The 13,032-nt window shown below is 39.7% G+C and overlaps 1 protein-coding gene across 2 annotated transcripts in view; it reads right to left on the bottom strand.

The window, feature by feature from the left end:
* The window catches only part of fa2h (fatty acid 2-hydroxylase), a 33,177-nt gene extending 30,319 nt beyond the window's left edge, over positions 1 to 2,858 (bottom strand). The window contains exon 1 of one of the 2 annotated variants that reach the window (XM_007558597.2): positions 2,412 to 2,858. In XM_007558597.2, coding sequence (XP_007558659.1) covers positions 2,412 to 2,693 — 282 coding nt within the window. In that variant the 5' untranslated portion in view covers positions 2,694 to 2,858. The remainder of the gene's footprint in view (positions 1 to 2,411) is intronic. The other variant, XM_007558598.2, reaches the window with a different exon arrangement.
* Between the last annotated feature and the right edge of the window lie 10,174 nt (positions 2,859 to 13,032).

A 13,032-nucleotide genomic window follows, 5' to 3' on the forward strand; every position in this document is an offset into this window, starting at 1 on the left:
TGTTTTTCTTATTCTGTAGTCATGATTGTAGATGGCATCTTTATTTCGAGGTTGTTGGGGGAATGACACTTAGGCCAAAGCCTCCCTCTGTGCCCCAAACCGGTGTAAGTCACTGACCCCAGTGTTGACTTCTCTCCAAACAGAAAACTATTTGAAGTGATGAAATCAGTTACGTCAGAAATGGAAAAAGAAAGCCTCAACCCAGTCACCGCAAGGAGGTGTGAAAATGCATGCAGTGTGACTTTGACACATTCTCTGTTTGACTAACGCACTGAAAATTGATTAACTGAAACAAGAGCAGGCCGGAAGTCATTTCTATGTGTGTGGCACCTGAAGTCTGGAGGATGTTGTTATTTTGGTGGAGCTTTCTGTGCTGAGATGCAGCCTGGACAGATTAGTAAGTAACATGTAAATGTGCACTCTCTCACCAAGAGATTTATGCAAAACTGTCCACAAAGACTAATCCACACACACACACAGGAATACTGAAAGCAAAAATCGGTTGAGTTTATGCCACAACAAGAGGAGGAAACTTTCCACTTTCCCCACCAAACTCCGTCCACACCGCCACATTTCAAATCCCCCTCCAATGGGACAAGACAAACCAGTTTCCTCTCCTTCCCGATCCCTTTCTCTCACTCCCCTGACTCATTCATCGACACCGAGGCCCTCCACACCCAGGCAACACCAAGTGCAAGGGCCCGCCATGTCACCTGCGTGCCCCTCCTCCACACAGGGATTACACAACCAGTGAACCTGCCCTCAGCTTTTCCTCATTCCCTCCCCTACAATCAATACTGTCCAGGAGGAGGAGAGCAGGGAGTTCCTCCTGTTAGGACGACAAAAAAACGCCCAGTAAAGTCAAGAGACTCAACTTTATGACCGTTGCTTACAAAGCCTAAATTAAATGCAACTCATTAAAAAACAGATTATACACAAATACAGAACAAGACCTGCTGCTCCAAAATAAAGAGGCCAAAAAACACCTTCTCAAATACGATACTGGATAAAATAAACTAGTGGATCAGTAGGTTGTCAAAAAAAATCTGAGGGAAAATTACTAACAAGCAGTGTTTTGTATTTCAATTTGCAATACAGTAAAATACCTTCACAGAATTCCTCATATTTTGTGTATGGCTTTTGGTTTTCAATGAAAAAAAATACAAATACAGAAATTAAATGACAAACACAATCATAAGGGGAAATTTTTTTTTTTTTTTAAATCACCAATTTCACAGATGTCCAGCAGAGACATCTTGGAAGGGAAGTAAAACAAAACAAAACAAAAAAAGAATATTGCTAAAAACACACAAGAAATGACTCCGTTCACCATAAATACAATGGGTCATTTTCTGGAGAGTCGGGTGGAAGGAAAAACTGATAGGAAAACTGCACAGTGAGCAGGAATAAATGGAGTGTAAATAGGACTGTGAAGCAAAGAAAATCTGATTATCAGGGGGAGATAATCAGAGCTTCCATAGAAAAATGTATCCAGGACTTAGGTTACAACTGTTGTATTGTTTTAGGTAAGCCACTCCAGGGATAAAATCAGAACCGTCTTGCCTGGCCCAAGAAGAAAACACAAAAACAAAAAAACTTGCCTGTTGCTCTTTAAAACAAAGTCCTCTATTTAGTCAATTCTACATTCGATTTGGAAATCAATTTCTTAGTGTCTGTAAACCGGGGCACAGAATCCAAGCAGATCCACTGAAAGCTAATGATAATTGGGGAAATTGTGTCATCTGCTAGTTTTGTTCCTCTGCGTTTTATCAAGTCCAAATTCAGCGCAGTTGCCAACCAGGAAATTTTAAACAAACTTAATGGGGATTTTCATATTTTCCAGGAGGACCTCACATGAACCCACACTGCCAAGAGTATCAATACCTGGTGGGTGTAATGAACACGCAGTGAGTAAACTAGTCTCACCTATGAGGTATTGTCAAAGGGGAGTTCAGACACACCCGATCCTACAATGCAGTCAAGTTGAAGGACCCTATGAAAGCAGCCTGGGCTACTTTAACACCTGAGCAGGGTAGGGTCACAGGCTGATTACCTGCACCTGCGTACATTAAGCAGGTTAAAGTTAAAGAGAGGGAGTGGAGTCCCCAATGACGCCTGTGTCAAACACACTCGAAACTTCCAAGCAACAATAAATAAAGCTGTGTGTGATACATGGCGGGGGGAGACACCAATCAATAGATTTTCTGAAATAAATTATTTTTCTTACGAGTAAGAAAAAAACAAAACAAAAAAAAAAAACTTCCACCTTGTTGTTTAAAAGTCAAGTATGTTGCCCAATCTTGCTGACAGATTTTAAACCCATTAAAGATGCTGAGTTCTTCTTGTTTCAAGTAGCGGAGTTGAGGATTAGGATGAAAGCAACAGGTGGGGCCAGTTAACGAGCGTTTTACCTGTACCTCTTCTGCGCCGCTTTCCTGGTCCAGCTCCCCGATATAGTACTGCTCTAACCACCGCCGGGCGTTCGGCGAGTGCCGGTGCGGGGGTCCCTCCATCACCCGGGTGAGGTCCTTCCCTGCGCGGCTCCGTATCAGCGCTTCGCCGCCCGGGTGCATCCTCAGGAAGGTGGTTACGTCGTAGACTCTGGTCCCCAGCAGCACCCAGCATGAATCCTTGGTGCTGTGGCGGGCCACCTCCCTCTCGGTGAAGAACCGGGGGGACGTGGACGGAGACATCCTGAGTGTGGGGTGTGTTTGTGCGTGTGTGTGTGTGAAGGGTCCGAAAGAACAGAAAAATTGAAGTGATGACGCCTCCTCTGAGGACCTGACACCTGAGGTTTACTGAGTCTTCGCCGCGAGCTGCGCTGAGAGTCTCAAAAGGACAGAGGCGCAAGAGGCGGGGTGTTGGAGGCGTGTACGAAAAAATAAGTTTAACTTAGTCATGGACAATATTACGAACAGGTGTGTACAAAAGCCTTACACACCTAACTCACTCACATATGTTGTTGCTATTTGTTTTAAACTGTTACCTGTTTCAATAGTGATGAAACACATTTAAGCATGACTCAGAAAATACAAAGTTCCGTAAATGCAGCATCACAGTCAGCGGCACCTGTTGCTTTCAGATGGGTTAAGAGCAAAACCCAACGATATTGTTTATATATATTCACTAATATTTATTATAGGATGACAAATTAACACACCTCACTTATCCAGACTTTGTGTAACATGGGCGGCAACTGAAAGGTGACTTAAGTCGTTCGTAGCGTCATGTCATCATTTCCTTATCAATAAAATAAACGAGTGCCATCACGTCACCGTGAGTTACCATGTTTTTCTTATAGACAAGTTTATCCTGACGTAAAAACATATCGGTGACGTACCGATGAGCTTTGCTATTTTCATTTGCTGTCGGAAATACGCCTTTTATTAAAATTAAGTCGCAACTCAAATATTGTTTATATATTGGCCTTTTATTTGAATGAGCTACTTTAATCTATGTTACATTCGTAAGTATAACTAACCCAGGAAAAGAAGCAGCTAAAACAGCAGTTAATTAGAACAAATATATTTTTTTCTGAAGTAAGCCACATTTCCAGGATTTATTGAAGACGATATTGACAGAAGAGACTGTTCAAGGGCGCCCTCTAGTGTAATAGGACCATCGATCGTTAAAGTCACGGTTAAAACAATGCTACAAATAGTAAATAACGTCATTTTTGGACAATGACTCCCACCTCATGCATAAAGTTACTGCTGAACTGGAGACAAGTGACAAGCTGCTGCATCCTAGGTGCACATGTACGTTTTAAGATATTATAACAAGTTAAAACAAGTTAAAGGCACGACATTTAGAGAAAGACTGAAGAACGCTATCTTATGAAGAATTAAATTAGAAACATGACTCCATGAATTAGGTTTACAAAGACTGCATCTTAGAACAACAACACTTACTTAGCAGCAGCATGAAAAGTAAAATGAAAAGAAACAAGGTGTTTCAATGGCCAAGTCCAGGTGTTTAGAACTGCACGTTAAAATTAATTTACTTACACAGGGCACTTTTAGGAAAAGTAACTACAAGTGATTTCCACAAAATAGAACAATTTAACAACTGTTGCCTTTTGCCACTCATGGTAAATCTTAGGTGACCTTGCCATAAGCAGAAGGAGTCAGCATAGGGAATATGTTTATAAGATAGCTTTTAAAACAGCTGTGTGCTTAAACCTCTGTTTCTCTTAGGTGACCCAGACGCTTGTCTGTTTGTTCTGTCAATAAAATGTGTAAAGACATAATTTATTTATAACAAGCTGGGATGGATGAATTCTGGTCTTGTCTTGTGTGTGTGAAATTCATCACAGTTAGTTGGTTTCTTTACTTGTTTTTAGAGATTTAGAGATCACTTAGTGGTTTTAAGATCTGGGGATTTTTTCCAAATCCAAAATGTAAATGTCCTGATCTTTGAACCGCTTCATTCTTACTTCTATATCCTCACATGGTCCTCCACCATGTTGGAAAATAAAAACTGCTCATCAAATTGTTGCTACTTATTGAAAACAGCAGGTGGCAGCGCAGGATCAGAATAACACACACAAATGCCAGCCTGGGGTCTTTATGCATAGAGTTTGCATTTTCTCCCGGTGCATGCATGGGTTATCTCTGGGTACTCCAACTTCTTCCCAAAGTCCAAAAACATGGTTGTTATGGTAATACTGTCCTGGTTGTTTGTCCTGTGTGTCTTTGTGTTGCCTGAATGAACCAGGCTGTAATCTGCATCTCTCCCAATGACAGCTGGAGACAGGCACCAACAACCCTGCAAGAAATAACCACTATAGACAATGGCTCAACAAGATCCAAACTAAAAAAGACACCAAAACACAGCAGAAACTCTCACGTTGTAATTGATGTAATTGATGATTACAATTTTTTCAGTTGTGTTGGGATTATATGTGATCGCAAAGCAGCATATAATGTTCATGTCGAAGGAAAAAGATGCATGATTTTAAAATCATTTTATGAATAAAAATCTGAAAATGTGGCATGAATTTGAGTTCAGACTACTTCTCTCTGTTACCCCTGAATAAAACCCATCTTTCCTTAGCAGTCAAGTTATTTGTAAATGAAGTCCAACTGTGTGTAATTTTGTGTCTGTGTAAATACAGGTGATCGGGAAGTCAGTCGACTGGACAACTGTTACCCGCACATAAATCATAAATCCGGTCTTTATGGATGCAGGGTTAAGAGAAATCCTTTGTCAAAAAAGGAAGCTACCACAAGCCGTGACACACAGCAGATGTCAAAATTTAACTTTTTGGCCTGTTCGCGAAATACTGCACTTCACCTCTGATGTTGTTTGCTGCATGGTCACACAACAAACAGCATCCATAATTAATTCCTCCTCTTTGTAGCTGCAGTTTTACATGGCCAAAAATGGGCTGACAGGGGTTCAGAAGGTGACTTGTGTTGGCAAACCAGCCCCGTCTTCAGTTTCTTCTTTCTCTGAGGTCCAAACCACATCACAAAGTGGAGGTCCCCTGTCATTTTCCGTCAGCAGCGTATCAGATTGCCCAGAATGACGGAATGATGCGCGGCGAAGCGTCCATCCCATTGTCCAGAATCACTTTGTGTCATGCTGTGTGACACCTGGCTTGTTTCTCGCCCTAAAGGAGTTGTACAGATTTCTACATGTTTATTCTTCCAGTGATCACCTGCTACTGCCTACTTTGTCTGCATATCTTTTGGTGCAGTCATTGTTTCTACAGTTTTGTTGTTTTTTTTTTTTTTTTACTCTTTAACCTGGTCACCCCACCTACATGCTTGTTCTTGTTTTTCCCAGTATTACAGCAGCTTCTAAATATACCAGGCACAACAAAAAGACTCCTTAATAATAAACCACGTTAGTGTTCTTGTAATCTGACTCTGTCAGGTATGTGTGTGTGTTTTCGTGTTGAGAGTAACCTAACTGAGGTGATGCCAGATGTGGGAGGAGAGACATCTTAGTTTCTCAGCAGCGATTGGTCTGGTTGAAGGCCTGGTCATCTCGACATCTATAAGACGGGAACACGTCGAAAGCTGATCGTTTCTTTACAGGAAATCACCAACGCACATCCATGGCTGCCGTTGTTCCTGTGAGTAAGAGATGAGTATGGATTGTCAAACTCTAACTTTCAAGGAGCCAAACTTTCTAGTAGTCTTTAAAAAATGATCTTGGTGAATTGTTCAAGAGCTTCTGTAAGACTTTATGAAGGTTTTAACATGATTTGGATGTTATTTCACTCCTTTTGTCCACAGATTAACCTCAAAATTGCAAACAGTTGAGGATAAACAAGGGAAAAAAAGAACTGCGAGATCTAAAATGCTATCTGAGGCAGATAAACAGTATTTAACAGCTGTGTAGCTAAAAGAAAAACAAAAGGAAAAAGATTATCATTGTATGTCAGGCTGGCTGTGCTGGTTGCCGGGAGACTGAAGACAGGTTTCTAAATTTTGCTTTTAAATTGCAAAAATCTTCCTATTAGGTTGTCAAAGAAAAGCTATCATTGATAAAGCAGACAGAGGAAAAGGAGAAAAGAGCAAGAGCAGGGGATCATGGTTTACTATCGTTTATTAATGAGTGACAGAGCTCAACAACTTGTTGGATAAAAATTCAATTTTATATCAGGAAAGAGACTAAAACTCTGATTTAAAGTTGTTTCTTTGCTGTGTGTGCCAGACCAGGTCATGCCTTGAATTTAGAAGCCTTTTTTTTTTTTTCTTTTAATCTGATTGATTTATAGGTTTGAGATAAATGACAGGGGAAAAAAAGCAAAGCAGAAAACATTGATCTGAAAACAGTAAAATCTATGGCTGACAATAAGTAAAATAAAAAAAAAAGATGCCAAGGTGCAAAGAAAAACTTTAAAAGACCTTGAAAAATGAGCATATAAAAATTTAGGAAAAAAAGGTAAAAATTAGGCTGATTAATAGGAATTACGTTTATGCTTAAAGCTCAAACATGAAAATTTGATGGCTTTTTTAATTTGTTATACGACAGTGATACAATAAAAGAAAAGAACGAGGCCATAAAGTGTCAGCTTTTCTAAAGGCTGTAAATGAATCAGTACAGCTCTGTAGGTGTGTGTGTGTGCGTGTGTGTGCGTGTGTGCGTGCGTGCGTGCGTGCGTGCGTGTGTGAGTTTTAAAAAGGTAGACACGTACACTTATGAAATGGCTGCATGCATCAGGGTGTGGGTGTATCATCTGAAGTGTAAATGACGTGCAGATGACCTTATCCTGTTTGGCTGCGTCAGCTGCAGGTTCAATTATGCCTCAGCTGATAAATGGATTGGAGAGATAACAGCAACAGCAGAATTTGGATGCTTATCGCTTGTTTTCCATGTTGCAATAGCGGTAAAATTATTTTATTATTGTTCTTCTATAGTAGGAGTCACATTGAAGAACTTCAGCACACTTTGCATTTTTTTAATTCAGTCTGTAGAAACAGCAGCAGCAATAATGAACTACGCCCTTCATTACTGTATTGTTTTGTATAAGTAAAATCATATTTTAACTACATTTCTGTCTGATGTGGACCCTACTGTTACAAGTATTTTCATTGCTTACCCTTTTTAAAAATGTCTTATTTTTGTAAACCGGGGAGATAAATATCATCACAAATCAATTAAGCTGTTGAATTTTCTTCCAAATAAATTTAACTTAACTGAAAATTCAATAATGTCCAAATATGCTCTCAAGTGTTTATTTAATTCCTAAACATTTAAAGATGTTGGCTTTGTGTTTTCAGAAATAAAAAATTAATAAATAAAAATCATTGCCTCCATAGCATTATTGGTGTTATTTTTGCCATTTAAAAGCTCTAGCAGGGAACATCCTTTTGAAATACAGTAGTTCCTTGTGGCCTGGAAATTATGGCTGAAAGAAATCTTATCAACATTTGAGAACAGTATATGTACTTGAACTGGATAAAAATAAATATAAAGTAACTAAATAAATCTGAAGCTTTGATTTGCACTGAAAATTTAACAGACATGAAGTAACTTGAAAAAGTTACTTGTCCACAGGAAGTGAAAATCTGCTTCATCTCACACAGTTTGCGTCCTGCTATGCCAGCGTCCAGCCCCTGCAGCTGTTTGGCAGAGGACCTGCAGGCCGCAACTACCTGTCGCTCCTCAAGTACCGGGGCCCTCGCTGTGCCCCACTGCCCCGCCTGGCCTGCCACGCTCCAAGAATGACCCTATGGCAGATCTGCCGCATGCTAAAGGTGATGAAGCAGGTCAGGAACCGAGAAGCTGCTGCAATCGCCAGGTGAGAAGCAGCAAAAGTCTGACACAAATGTGGAAATCTTATGTTGAAAAAGAAATCATGAAAATACCAAAAACTCTGTTATGTATGTTAAAATATTGCTACATCATGATTATTGACAAACACAATGCAGCTAGGTTAAGAAATAATTTGCTGGCGTCGCTGCAGCTGAAAGCAGATAATAACAAGCAAATTGTCCATCCAGCTAAATTAATCAAAGAACCAGTTGAGACCCCACTGCTAACTGTGGAGGGGCTGCAGAGGTTCACAGCTCAGGTGGGAGACGAAGAGTGTTATTCATGCTCTCCACAAATCTGCCCTTTATGCATCAGCCTGAAGGAGTCCCACGTCCTGTTCAACACATGGTGGGGGGATTGTTCTGCTGTGGAAATTATTTTCTGGTCAGAATTTACTGGAAACTGGATGTTGCTGGAATCAAATTGTTAATTCCCGTCCATGTCCTACATTTTGTGTTAAATGCAAAAAATCCAAATACATTACCCTGAAATTTGTAGTTGTTACATGACACACAAAAAAAAGCAAAAAAGTTTCAGGAATGTGAAAACATGAACAAAATGTAGTAGAATATCCCAAATTTAGATGTGTGTAACTTTTTCTACTAGTTTCTTGCTGTTAACTTTTCAACTATATGATTTTGAGAAGTCATAACTTTTAAGAAAGACACATTAAGAGGTGTCTCTGTTTTTGTTTTTATCAACACCTTCACTTTTAATCAGTTGAGCCCTACCAGAGATCTACATCGTGCAGGTCTCCGGTCCTAGAGGACAGGTTTGTTCTGGTTTTCAGGCGATCGCCCAGCCTGTTTGTGCAGGTTTTGGTCATCTGTTCGCCTCAGATCACCCCCTCGTTCTCTAACAGGAGCCATGGGAGTCAGCTGTTAATAATTCAGCACTTTCTTTAGTGTCTCTCTGGAGAACAAAAACTTCCTCCTCTCGTTTCTCAGCCTCTGTGTCCGGTGTCTCTTTGTGTCCGCGCAGGAAGCAGGGCTCTTCATCTCAAGCCCCGGCGTCGCCGGGGGTCAAGTCGGAGAGGAAATGCGCCCCCTGTTGTCTCAGGCGCAAGCGCAGCTTAAGACGAGTTAGCTGACCCACCGGCTCCAGTGTTGAACCAGCAGGAACCAGTTTACCACCCAGTTCTGACTGTCGAAGAGACATGGGAGATTCTCCTCATCATCAACTTTTTCAGTCTAATCTGAAAAGAGGATAACTTGAATTTGGGCAGCTGGCTGTGTGTACGAATATGTTGGTGGAGGATTGAGTGGTTTGTCCTTCAGGAGTGCCTGAGATGAAAGTGGAGAGTTTCTCCAAAAAAAGTCATTTAAGCTACATTTCCGTTTTCACTTTGTCTCTGCAGTGTCCATCTTTATGTCAGATAAAAGATATTTTCTTTCTTCTGGACTTTTGTTGACTTATTCCAATGATGATATAACATGGCAGCATTGACGACGTCTCTGTTAAAGTTAAGAAGAAAATTTCAACACGTGATTAATATAAATTTATGGCATGTCTGCCCAGTTTGAATTACATGATAAAATAAAATTTTACATTTGTAAAATGCTAGCTGGTCTGCTTGTCCCCCCCCACCCCACACACACACACACAGTATTCACATGTTTGTGCCTATATTTTTGAATAATACATGGTAAATTCAGATAAAATGGAGAATTGACTCATCCTTTATCTGACTAAAACTAGAAAATAATGTTCTTTCAAATAAAAATAAACCAGAAGATACAAATGCAAGCTCAAATTAAGTGTTTGTTACGTTGCAAATTACTGCAAAAAACATTAAAATCAGATGTACATTAAAATCAGATGTACATCCTACTATACAAAACGGAACATTTTGGAATGTAACAGCCAAGCAACAAATGGACGTTTTAAAAACAAAGCAAAAATGTATCGGTTTTAATTCATGTCCCACCAAGCAGACACTGTAAACTGATCACACCATGCTTGGGTGCAGGTGGAAAAATACATAGAGAGGGAAATGTATTTAGGTTTGTTTTGGACTGTTGTGGTGATTATTCAAATTATTTGAAAGGGCGGCTCTTCATTCACTGGGCCATCGACTCTGACTCTGAGCGAATTTGCTCTTCTGCTTTGAGTTTGCTGAAGTGTTTCTGGCATCTGATCAGAATCCATTATGGATACTTACCAGTCTCTGATATCGTCCTGAGAAAAGTTTACCCTAGTCCTCATGCAATCTGAGCTTTGACTAGGTCCAGGTCTTTCCATTTCTTAATTCTCCTCCAGATATTGTTGACTGTACTGATGTGTTTTGCACTTTTTTTTCATGTCACAGGAACCACTTCTGTTTCAATTTGAACTTTTTTTTTTCATTTAAAAAAGGTTTTCCTCAAGCAGCCTTTGATTCTTAAAATTCATGGTAAATTCTGTGATGTTGAGCTGGACAGGTCAAAGAACCCCCAAACAAAATTTAAGATAATTACATTTTACATTTATCTATTCAACGAATATGATCCAAGAAACCCTGGTCTTTATCACTCTAGCAGACTTTAGTTTAGCCTTCATGTTTTCCTTAGAGAGTAAAGGTTTCCTACTGGCACAATTTTGATTGTAGAAATATGCACTTTCATGCAAACAGCAGAAAATCAAACCACAGGCCAATGGTGATGTTTTAGGGTTTTGGGGACTTCTTAAAGCATCTTACAGTATGACAGGATACATGATGTGGGGAAAATGTTGTTGCCCCTGTGTCCGTTTGTAAACTAATCAGGTTTCTTTTTTGTTAACTTTTTTAAAATAATGGCTTCTTCCTCTCTGAGTGGTCCTTCAGTATATGTACACTAAACAGATGAAAGTAGCACCTTCAGGCATCTGACGATTGTGTAATTTGAAGAAAGTAATAAAATCTCTCTTTGTTTTAAAATTTAGCAAAAAGAAATACACCTTCCTATGAGTGCCTCAATAAAAGTAAAAGAAAGCAACACCGGAGTCTCTGAAAATTTCAAGTCAAATATCAACTCTTTGCACAGTTCTTCAAGAAATGCCCAAAGAAAAACCGTAAAACGTTTCATAACATCCACATTTCTAATGTTGCATGCTGAAAAGAACCCCTAAAAGGTGAACCTATTGTTGTTGTTTTTTTTTTTTTGTCATTTGGAGATTAAATGTGCCAAAGGAAAAGTCAGTAAGAAGCGTACTTCATTTAAAACAACCTAAAGCCGTGTAAGGTTAGGTGGAAAGTACAGCTCAGCTTTTACATTAGAACAGCAGAGAGCTGGCCAATGTTTTTCTGAAGGGTACAGTACTAATTGGACTAGTCGTCTGTTGAATGTTTCATGCCTTAGGTGCATGTGAGAAGAGGATGTGTGTTTGTTTCAGGGTGGACCTGAATGTGAGCCTCAGTTTGTCCAACAGGAAGCTGAAGCTCTGGTTTCTGCACAAGCAGGAAGGTGATACCTCAGAGCTGCAATCAAGAAAAACAACAGCTCATTGGTGACCTGTACAGGGGAACCGTGCCACCCTGGGGAAATTTTTATATATATTTTTTTGCAACCATGACATCAACCTAAATGCTTACTGCACCACTCTCGAGGAAAATTTTGAAAGTTGATTATTTGAGTTTCTTTTCCTGGTCTGAAAAATCCTCGACCTTTGCATAAGTTTAATTTGCAAAAATTGCAACTTGATGAAGATTTTTGGATTTGTGCTCATTGAATGGTAATAGACATACACACCTGTGGAGAGAAAATGAATCAACTAATCACTAATCTACTGTCCAGAGTCTTATTCGTTAATCTGGGACAAACTATATGGATTTTCACAACTTTTGTTCAACACAACAAATCTAAAAGTCGTCATGATGAATCTGATCATGTTAATGATTATTTCTAAAAAAAAAATAATGTAAACATTTCTTTTTTTATAGCTTAAATACTAGCTGACTGCACCTCTGCAAACATACACACCAGTAAAGGTGATGTTAAGTCATTTTGCAGGGAGCTGGTTCATCCAGAACAGGCACCAAAGGGTTCAAACAGAGAGTGAGATCATACATTACAGACAAATCCCAAGCATCCAACAGTCAAGACGGAAGATAAACCGTATACCCATCAGACATAATTACCAGCTAGGTTCCTACCAGGCAACCATCCAATTTAAAGAAACCTGACCAGTTCTGCTAAGAACAGTCATCAAATATCCAGGCAGTATGTCAGGAACTTGTTTAAGACTACAAAAAGCATCTCATTTTTCTGCAACTTGCTAATGGACATTTAACCAGTTATTAGAGCGTGTTATTTATGAGTATACCTGAGAAATGTATAACTTGTTTTGATTAGAGAAAACTCAAAACTCAATAAATAAAAACATCTACAGTTATTTCCTGTTTTTTTTGTTTTTTTAAATGATGTTGGGAATGTTAGGTAAAAATCGGCTTTTTTGAACTCTATATCAAGTTATAATGTCTTTTCTTGGGCTGCACAGTGGTGCAGTTGGTAGAGCTGTTGTCTTGCAGCAAGAAGGTTCTGGGTTCAATTCCCGGCCTGGGCCTTTCTAAATGGAGTTTGCATGTTCTCCTTGTGCATGGTGGGTTTTCTCCGGGTACTCCGGTTTCCTCCCACAGTCCAAAAACATGAGTCAAGTTAATTGGCCTCTCCAAATTGTCCCTAGGTGTGAGTGTGTGTGTGTGCATGGCTGTTTGTCCTGTCTGCCTCTGTGTTGCCCTGCGATAGACTGGCGACCTGTCCAGGGTGACCCTGCCTCTTGTCTGGAACGTTAGCTGGAGATGGG

The sequence above is a fragment of the Poecilia formosa genome, unplaced genomic scaffold (genome assembly GCF_000485575.1).
Source record: "Poecilia formosa unplaced genomic scaffold, Poecilia_formosa-5.1.2 Scaffold97, whole genome shotgun sequence".
NCBI lineage: Eukaryota > Metazoa > Chordata > Actinopteri > Cyprinodontiformes > Poeciliidae > Poecilia > Poecilia formosa.